The sequence below is a fragment of the Theropithecus gelada genome, chromosome 17, assembly GCF_003255815.1.
Source record: "Theropithecus gelada isolate Dixy chromosome 17, Tgel_1.0, whole genome shotgun sequence".
NCBI lineage: Eukaryota > Metazoa > Chordata > Mammalia > Primates > Cercopithecidae > Theropithecus > Theropithecus gelada.
The window spans coordinates 5,981,581-5,992,321 of record NC_037685.1 but is presented as its reverse complement, the minus strand read 5'-3'; the positions used below and the strand labels follow the sequence as shown (position 1 = coordinate 5,992,321).

The 10,741-nt window shown below is 40.0% G+C and overlaps 1 protein-coding gene across 1 annotated transcript; it reads right to left on the bottom strand.

Annotated features, from left to right (window-relative positions):
* Nucleotides 1-6,260: 6,260 nt before the first annotated feature.
* LOC112610990 (disintegrin and metalloproteinase domain-containing protein 21) lies at nt 6,261-8,804 on the bottom strand. Its single transcript, XM_025364675.1, has one exon. The coding sequence runs from the start codon at nt 8,656-8,658 to the stop codon at nt 6,490-6,492; it is 2,169 nt and encodes a 722-aa protein (XP_025220460.1). The 5' UTR covers nt 8,659-8,804; the 3' UTR covers nt 6,261-6,489.
* Between the last annotated feature and the right edge of the window lie 1,937 nt (nt 8,805-10,741).

The window sequence follows — 10,741 nt, the reverse complement described above, 5'->3', positions numbered from 1 at the left end:
GGCAGCTTGCAGGTCTATGGAACTTATGCTGGGTCCTCTGGCAAAGATGCATTCTCTTTGTGGACCAAGACCTGCCTAGAGAACAGGTAGTTGCAAGGAGGGAAGCAGATCAGTGGATCATCAAGTGTGATGATAAGTGAGGCCACCCGGCTTCTCTTCCTTGGCTCTGGGCCCCATATATTCTTTCTATTGCATATACAACACCATGTAGGAATCTCTGGCTTAATATACACAATGCATTGTGAAGGCTGGCACTCAATTCTTTCAGAATATTGTTTCTGAGCTGGCACTCTGGCTCTGCCTTCTGCAGGCCATTCTCAGCACTTTAGGAGAATAGATGCTACTAAATATTGAATATATGATACAAACAATATAATTCATTGCTATGTACCATTCCTGCACCTCATACACTAAAGGGTGAATGAATCCTCTATTCATATGCCAAGTTGTATGAGACTCCATGCTTAAAGATCTTACAATCCATATGCCCACAGAAGTGGTGCTGGCTCAAGCTCTATAGACAATATCATAACTAGAATATGTATATTTTCTTGTGTGAACTAATCGCTGGCCCTCCCAGGATAAAAGGGGCACAAAGTAGTCAATGTCTCACTAATTCACTGTTTGTTTTCCTTGAAGAATAGCACCTTCCCAGAAACTCAGCCTTGATCTGTGTCACTGGCAAGTTGGACATTCATGACAGAAGTGTCTTGATTAACTCCCTTGGCAAGTGGGAGTCCATGCTATTGAGCCCAATGTACCTCCATCTCTGCCACTATGGCCACCTGTTTGTGTGCCCCTGGAGAATTCATATACATGGATATCTTTTCAAGAGTGAGAAGACCCAAAATAATGGTCAAAGCAGAAAGTTTTTATACTTTTAGAAAAAGAACAATAAATTTGTGAAGAAATGACAAGACAAAAGTATAGAGAGCCAAAAGCCTGTGGGTTGTAACCTACTCAGCATTCCACTGGAGGCTATATGATCAAACAACAAACTGTTTATCATGAATGCAGGATGTGGGCAAACTCACAGCCACCAGAAGGTATGCTGAGTGCAATCACTCCCTGGTACCGTTGTCCTTGAGGTTATCTACTGGAACATCTAAAGACTACTGTTCAGAGAATACAGTCGTGCAGGCCTGCACCGAGTCAAGCAGCCTACTGACAACCACCTCCTTCTCCCTATCTCCTTTTCTCAATAAATATGAAGGAAGCTATAAGCTCAGGGCCCTTGTTCACTAAAAGCAAGGAGCCCCCTGACCCCGTCATCCAAATATACTCTTTTGTCTTTGTCTTTGTTCATCCCCCTTTGTTCCATCCAACAGGGACTGGGGCCATGACACAAAAAGATCTAAGCTAGGGACAGTGAATTCCAGGGAAGTCACTAGGAGATGTATTGGTGTGGAGTGTCAAGGAGGAGTTATAAAGCTAGTGGGAGATAAGAGTTACTTTAGTTTATTTGTACAGGTCTACTGCAGCAAAAATTTCCAAACCTGGGGATACGGTTATTTTCTTGTCCTGGCACAGGGAAGGCATCTTTCTCCATGGAAGTTTTATGGCTTGCTATATGCAGGAAAAGGCAGGTCAGATAGTCACTTCTGGAACTACAGTTTCCAAAGTGCTTTGAGCTTGAAGTAATCAATACACTAATTTGGCATATTTTAGAGTGGCACACTTTTAACTCCTTTATTTTTCCTGTCTGAAACTTCCGTAACAGTTTCAAATTAAAAGCTGAGTTGGTATTTGTGGAGAGAAGAGTTGTGTTAGCAGCTGAGTGGCAAGGGATCTGCAAAGGGAGAGAAGAACACAGATTAGAAGGAGAATTAATAAGCAGAAAAGCACAATCTAAACACATTTACCCATACTCCATTCAACCAGTCTCCTATCCCTGACAATGGGTCAGGCCAATTGAATGGTTTAGCTTCATTTATATGACGAAGAGTGTTTATCTTGTCTTTCAAAAAGTTCAGATTAAATTCTATTTGTCCCTGGTGGTTTACATATAAGCAGCGTTCCTCACCAATGATTGCACATGCTCCTCCTTTGTGGGCTGTCATTCTATCCAGGACATGGTGATTCTGAAGTACAACAGAGGCTAAACTGTTAACTTCTGATTGGAGTCTTCTCAGTGCTTGCATAGTAATACTGACCCCTGTTCTATTACCATGGAAACATTGAGAATTGCCCTTTCCCTCTCATAAGTTCCAAAGCCTGGGAAAATGGATCTCAGCATGGAAAGGAACTTAGAATTGTGACATATAAGGGGATTTTCTCTAACATCTCATTTAGTACGCTTGTGTGGCATTACTTTATAAACAAAGGAGCCCAAGTTTATAATTTGGCTGGCATTGAAGGGGGAGTACTTGGTGACAAAGGCATTGGGTATCTGAGTCCCCATCATTTTGACCATGTAGGTGAGAACACTTCATAGACCTTGTCACCACGCAAGATAAAAAGACCAGTGTGGTTCACAAATAATATCAGAGTCAAATTTGTGACCCAACAGATTGGGGTTTGTTGTGCCTGGTCTTCTGTCATATTGGCATCTGTGAATCTGTATGTGTCCCTGTCAGTCCATAGGAGCAGAACAGACTGCACAATATCAGATATAGGAGATCTTTAGTTTGGTTTTGGCAGCTATAGGGCTTGATTTTGTCACCTGGCCAAGTTATTCCACATTTTTTGAATACTCACCATGCTATCACCATGTAATCTTTGGTGCCTATCAGTCTAATGAGGAGAGCAAGTGAGCAAATCCAAGTTGCACAGGGCTGACTTCTGGGCCATCCATAACATCTGGTGATGTGGCAAGTGTTTGTACCATAAGAGTGTCAGGACCATTTATGACCTTTGTGAGAGGCTTATGTGCCATCTGTGGCATCAAGTCACAGGGTTTGATTGTGCTACTGCCTTGGGAAGTTACCTGTGAAAGATCCTGCATCATCTCTGCTTTCAGTACAAAGGGAAAAATCCCCTTCTAATATCTTTACCTAAACAAACGACATTCCTCAACCTTCTACGCAGGTGTCCAACTCACCAAAAAGAGAGGTAGTGTGACGTTGTTTTCTTTTCATGGAAGCCATACTTTGTCATGCGTCCATGCTCCGGACTTGACCCACTAGGCACTTGCATCAGCAGGAATGAAAATAAGTTCAGATAATTTTGTATAATCTAGATGCTGTTATACCAGCAATCAGATGGCTTAGTTCACGTGGCCAGGGTTTGGAAAACTCGTGCAAAGCGATGTTAGTTCTGTGCCTAAACTGTTAAGAAAACAGTAAAGGTTAATAACAATAAGACACAGTTTGAAAGAAAGTCCATAGTGGAGGATCAGAGGGAGAACTGAATAGACTGAGATAGTCTCCAGTCAGCTTTTTCAATAAGTGCTCAAAGAACAAAGAGGACTTTGTGAAGAAAAGAAAAGGGTTTGGGGTTTTTTTTTGTTTGTTTGGGTTTGTTTGTTTTTGTTTGTTTGTTTGTTTGTTTTTTGAAGGTAGAGAGAACCAGTTCCTGTTATACTAACAATGTACACCCTGTCTTGGATCCCAACACCACATAGAAGTCCCATGAGGACTGGGGAAACTACCATGCTCATTCACACAACATCTCTCATTGGTCCAGAGTTGCTTTCAGATGATTTAACTCCTTCTTGTTTCCAGCTTCCTCCATGAGTGCACTGAGCACACCCCCGTAAAGCAGAAAGCCATTAGTGTGTATAGGACTTGTCATCCATGCTACAGACAGCCTCAAGGTTCAGCCTAAGAGGATACAGGCAGGTACCACCAGCATCTGCTGTACCAGACTTTCCAGCCCCAAATACGTTTACTTTTACTCTCATTTCCCTAGGATTGTATTTTCCAAGTAAACCATTTAGATTTAATCCTTGCCTCAGCATATGTTTTCTAAGGAACCTGGGTACAGTAGATGCTGAAAGCCCACCCTACATCTTCTCGTCCCACTTGAGTTCACTTGCAGCCACAGTAGACAATCTCCATGCTCTGAGAGTTTACTACTTCACGTGCTTATATCTCAGATATTCTTTTCCTTACAGCTTTCTCCTGAACCATGGAGTATTAATCAAAGTTGTGTTTCACATGACTTCTCAGAAAGCGCACAGGGATGGCTCCAGTTGTCCACAGAGAAAACCTACTCATTAGTCTACCCTGTTTTGTGCTTCCCCAGAAAACTAACTCCACTTAAATCCTGTCTCTGGGTCTGCTTTTTGGGCAATCCCAATTAAAACAGGAGGTAAGACTCTATGCTTGTTATAAACAGGTGAATTCTACCCACCAATCCTGGTATAATTGACTGATATAGCTCTAATTAACTCAGTGAATATAAAATAACTATGCAGCTTTTCTTAAAATAAGAATATTGCAAAGTGCACTGCTTCTTGTAAAAATTTATAAGTAAAATAAGGTGACTCTAACAAATTAACTTTAAAATACAATACAGGATCCCAATTTACCAGCAAAGCAGTGATAAAGGATTTATTCTATGAAGTGTATCAGGACAACAGGCTACCCATTTGGAAAAGTATACGATTAGATACCTATCTCATTCCTTATAGCAAAATAAATTCCACAATTAAGCATAAAAGATGAAACCAACATAATCCCAGAAACAATGGATTATTTCAAAGTAATCTCAAGCAGAAATACAAAACTCAGCAAATATAAAAGAACATTAGGCTGACAAATTTTACTTTAATCAACTTCAATGGTTTTTTACCATAAAGCCTTTCAACAAAGAATCAAAAAACTGGAGCAGCTATCTTTTGTCTCCATATGGATGTGTACACTTACAACATGTGGAACTTTCTCTGATTTGACCAGATTGTATTATTGGTTCACTCCTCCCTCCTTGTGTGACTCCAGTAGCTGTCCTCTGCTTCTTTTTGCTAACACATTGTTGGACCCTCTCCATCTCTGTTCCTAGAGGGCATCAAACCATAAAGGGGTGACCACAAAGTGACAGGGCACACAAGTGGAACACTTACCATTTCATAAGGAATGCTTCTATGAAGATATAACATTTAACCTCTATTGAGAGAAAATAGGAGTTTTCCAGGGCAAGGGAGTAGGGGCAGGGTGGTAAACAGCATTTTGGGAATTAGAGATTTCATGTACAGAGAATATGCAGAGAATGACACAGCCAAATATATTGAAACATGAAATAGAAGATGCAAAGTTGGCAACGCATAATGAAAAATGATATGCAAAAGGTATTTTGACTCAATTTACAGAGTGCCATTCAGAAGTTAACTGATCAATACAAAGGGTATCTGATTCATTCTGTGTTTTCAAGAGACAGGCTTTCCAAAAACATGGAGAATAGACAGAGGAGAAGATACATTGGGGGAAGAAAAGACCAGCAAAATGCGTCAGGTACAAACAGAAGCATTTTAAATATTCAAAGTTTAATTTTGAGCAACAGCTCCAGTAGTTTATAACAGAGGATCAGAATGACATCCCAAGGTATCAAAATATTATTTTTACTTTTCATAATTTCATGTATTTAATACTCCATTCAGATTCATGACTTCATTTAAGCATTTATTTATTTATTTTTATTTATTTTATTTTTTTTTTTTGAGATGGAGTCTCGCTGTGTCTCCCAGGCTGGAGTGCAGTGGCGTGATCTCGGCTCACTGCAAGCTCCGCCTCCCGGGTTCACGCCATTCTCCCGCCTCAGCCTCCCAAGTAGCTGGGACTACAGGCGCCCGCCACCACGCCCAGCTAGTTTTTTGTATGTTTAGTAGAGACGGGGTTTCACCATCATTTAAGCATTTATTGAGTAGTAAGCACTGTGCAGTGTTCCAGCTATTGAGGATACAATGGTGAGCAAAACAGATGAAAACAATCCCGCCGTCATGGAGATTATATTTTGGTATGTGAAGCAAGCAAATGATCCAAAAGGATATCCAAACTGCCAAATTAAGACAAAAAGCTAGGAAGCACACAGGGAGCAAAATCAGGAAATTTCATCAGATAACAATTTCTTTATACTTAACAAAAATTCACTTATTTCTCTCTTTTGGTTACCAAATAAAAGAAGTTGGGGGGGACAAATATTATTATCACCCCTACACCTTTTCAGATTTTGAAGCAGAACATCAGAAAAGGTAAGTAATTTTCCCACATTGATAAATGTCAGTAGAGAGGTAAGCCTCACCCCTGGACTCTCTGATGCAGACACATCTCATGCCTTTCCCATAAGTCATCTCTGTGCACAAGAAACACAACAAGGACTAAAGGGAGGGAAGGATGTAGCTTTATTTGCTGCTTAAAACAATGAACAATAGATAGAAACATGTTAAGAATAACTTGAACTTAATGACAATGTTTGTGGTTCTGACGTAAGGGAAGATCTTTGCAGCTTTCTGGAAATGGTCAGAAATATGCTGTTTCAGGGATGTACTACCATTTCTACTGCCAAGAGACTAAAGTGTAATAATGCATGGAATATTAAATTAGAGACATTTTCTTAACCTGATGAATGAGCCTTAGTTTCTTTGGGACCAGAACATTGTTGGAGATACATAAGAAGCCCAACAGTAAACAGGAAAATCAAAACAGACAAAGAAGGAATCACAATCAGTGGCAAAAATCCTCTTTTCTTTGCAGATGCTGGGCCACTGTCAACACTACCCCCATAGCCTCTGTGCAGGCAGTAGGGAGGGGACCACCCATAGCCACAGTGGCAGTGATGTTGGTTATTGCAGATCCCCTTCATATTGCAGGTCTCAGGAAGGCAGACATGTGACAAGACAGACAGACTGACACACTTCTTGTGGATGCAGATCTTTCCTGGGCCACACACAGTACCATCTTTCACGTCACCAATGTCAGGTATGTTCATCCTTAAATGATAGTCAATACCCCAGCAGGTGACGCCATTGATACGAGTGTGCTGCAAAGTAAAATGATCTTGGAGAAGAGGAATGTCTCTCACATTCTCACATTGAACTCTCCCACAAAAGACATCAGAGATATGACATTTTAGGTATGTTGTGCCATTTATACCACAGTGACCAAAACGGTTTCCCTGAGAGTTGATTTCTTTATAGCAATTCTGAGATGCACTTTTTGCATCTTTACCAAAAATCTCCCTGCAATGCTGGTCATGGTTATTACATCTCTTTTGATAGCAGTAGGCACTGTCACTACAGGGGAACCCGTCCTGCACATATCTATCTTCTGGACACTGATGGGATGTTCCATTGCACCATTCTGGGAGGTCACATTCATTGACCTCTTGTCTACAGAGTTCCCCTGATGGCATGAACTTGCAGTCTTTGCAACAAAGCCCGAAAGCACAGGCAGCCCCAGGCCTTAAAGTACAGTTCAACAGACAACAGGCATCTTGTTCACACTGCTGTATGGATCCACAGTCACACTGCTCTTCTCTTTCAACCACACCATTCCCACAGCGCTTTAGCATAAAGATTTCCCCCAATCTTGGAGGATTATGCAGACATGATCCCTGGTTTAAGGTGGTCTTCATAAAATCAGCATAACTGCAATTGGTGAATTTCTCTGCTGGCACTCTAAAAGTATTCATGATGCAACCTCTTTCCCCACAAAAACAGAATTCTTCATCATGCTGCATACCCAAAATATGACCTAACTCATGGGCCACAGTGTTGGCAAAAAGAGACCAGGTATCTCCTTGAAAATTATCAACTCCACAATCAATAGGTGGACGACATATTCCTGCAATGTAGGCTAGACCAAGTATACTTATAAGTGAATTTTTTATGAACATATGTGCAGCATCATGCTGTAGTTGGGAAAGACTGATTTGTTTCCATTGAGAGAAATCGTTCAGGACCTGTTCTATGCTTGTCATTGGGAAAACATTTCCTTGATTCCAAATTTCAATTCCAGTCAAAATTACATAACTACCTAACTGTTTATACATGGAATCCACTATGTTGACAACAAGAAATACATCCTCTTGTACCTTTGAGATGTTGCTTTGAGAGTAAATGAAGAAATCATGGTTCACCACAACAACTAGCTCCAGAAACCATGCATGGGTCCACCAGTCGCCAGCAGATTTTGGTTCCAGAGCTGAGTTTTCAGCCTCTTCAAATGCCAACTGTTGGCGTGCTACTTCCTTCTCTGTTAAGCCACATCTCATAGCTGAGAATTGTGTCTCGTTACTGTTTATCTTATAAACCAGGTGTTCAAATGTGGCAGAGTGCCTGATGGGTTCAATTTCATAAGTGAGGCCATTTATTTGTAATACCCCTCGAAAGCCCCCAAAACAAGCACTGAACACAGCCAGAGACTCAGGGACCCCCTCCACGTAACCATGATAGTAACAGTCATCTGGGATGAAGGGCTGATCCTCCAGGAGGGCACGCTCATCTGTGTAGGTGAACACTGGGAGGTGTCTAGAAACCAAGAGCTTCTTGACCCTCATGTGAACAACGTGTCTCTTTCCCCCAAGCCGCAGACTATAGGAGAGCCATCCAGGAGCCTTTGCACTTCTGCCCCTGCTGATCACCTTCAAGGGGATCACCACTTCTGGGGAAGTGAAATGCTGGGAGGGCCCAGCCTGACAGTAGCCAGAAATGGACAAAAACACCCCAAGCCAGAGCAGCAGAAGAGCGACCCTGATGTACACTAGGGTCCCATCCACTGCCATTATGAAGTTGTCGTCATGGAGCCATCTGTCCAGAGCAGAAGAGGACAAGGTGTGAGGCACTTCTGGTCTGGCTCCTCCCTCTAAGCTGCTCAGGATGCAGGGCTGACCCTATGGATCTGTGTCCTGGCAGAGTTAGATCAGAACTGCAGTGCTGGAAGTAAAAATAAAAAGATGGGTTGGAAAGGTGATAAGTAAGGAAATCAGGAGAGAAAAAGAATGGTGGTGAAAAACTGGTTGATGAATCAAGAAAATGCTTTGGATTTGCTTTTAGTAAATGAGGTAGGGAGTTTGGGGATATAGAGAAGACAACATTGGCCACGTGGTGATAATAGCTGAAGTTGGAAGATGGGTACTTAAATAATTATCTCAATCTTTACAGGCAGTATGAAAATGTCCGTAATAAAAAGTAAAAGCAAAAGTAAAGAAACTTAAGAGTAGGGTGACTCTATATCTCAATTTGTTCAAGATAATATTAGTTTATGCCTGTTGCCCTTGCGATAACTATTGATAGTGTCTCCTTTGAGTTTCAAAACTGGAGACATCAAAAACAATTGTAATTCTGTGTCAAGTTGCATCAGTTTTATGACACACTTTAGTTTCATTATCTCAAAGTTATTTACTATTCCTCATTGTGTTCATCTTTACTCATAATTTTATTAGACTGCAAGATTCTTGACTGCATGGTTTATGATTTTCATTTATTTTAGTATCCTCTATAATGTGTTGTATAGTTCTGTGTACAATGAAAAATGAAAAAAGAGAGGACGGGTGGTGAAGTGTTTTGCCTTATAAATTAATGCTACTAAAATGTATTCATATTGTATTATAATTTTAGGAAAAGAAAAAAATTCATGAAACACTGACATCCTTTAAGGGTATGGAGAACATAATGTTTTTCTCCCCAGTTACTGACAGGAGAGTCCCAAAGACAAAAGCAAAAGCTTTCAGAAGAGAAAATGAGAATCTGTGCAGTTTAAAGGTCTTGGGAAAAGGAACTCTTGTCTTATTAGGGCAAAACCGTTGGAGAGTCTGGCATTTTAGGATTGCCAGGGAAGAGTCCCAATGTTTGCTCAAATATATTTACCAACAGTTTTTGAAAGTGGAGAATTTATGCACCTGTCATACAATCTGGCTGGCAACACTCATCCATTTCTTTTTCTATTAAACAAGTCTTTATGTGTTTGAAGCATACAAAGTGCAGGACATGTGCTAGATATTAGAGAAAGAAAACAAAAATACAGAGCATTAAATAAATCATCAATTTAGTGCAGGAGCAAGAATAAGCTTTAGGAGGCCTTTAATATTGTATTCGATATTTTATATATTTTGTGCCTTTTTTTTTGCTGACGAGAGTGTCCATATATTTCATCATAGTCTCAAAACTGTCAAAAGTGAGGCTAATAAGCACTGAGCATGTGTAGAAACAAACAAATAAACAGGTAATTGTAATATGATCAAGACCAGATTAATCTGAAGATAACATAGTCTATGATTCAGGAATCTTCGTTGTACTGATCTCCATAAAGACCCTGAAAGGGGCTCAGTAATGGACTTTATGAAACTCCTCAAATTACAAGAGATCAAAATTAGTCACTATGCAAGAAAAATCAGAAATATTAAAACTGAAAAACCCTGAAATACTATAACTCATACAAAAAAAGATTTAATAAAGGCTTTCTAAAATTTGACGATAGTAAATTTTATTATTTATTTCATTACCAATAACAAGCTGTGAAGCTGAATTTTCTTTTCTGAACTATTAATAATACAAACTAAATTTCTATTAAACATACTAGGGAAAGGCAAATGCCTTTCAGTTCTTGCCATAGAAATTATAACAAAATAATTCTCTTAAGGGAGGCAATTAAATAAGAAGCAATTTGAAAACTGTAGGGAAAAGGTATCACGGAAGTGAGTCAGGAAGTTGATTAGTATAAATATGAGGGGATTAAATTTTGTGATGTTTATGGCGTTTTCAACCTTTTAATATTTATAATTTGTTGCGGCTTCTTTCTTATGCTAAATAGATCCTCATTTTCATACTTATTTTCTGCAATTGTAACTTGGTATTGTTTTTCGCAAA

Excerpts from the sequence above, each read along its gene's own strand:
- LOC112610990 (XM_025364675.1), bottom strand. The coding sequence starts at position 8,658 with ATGGCAGTGGATGGGACCCTAGTGTACATCAGGGTCGCTCTTCTGCTG.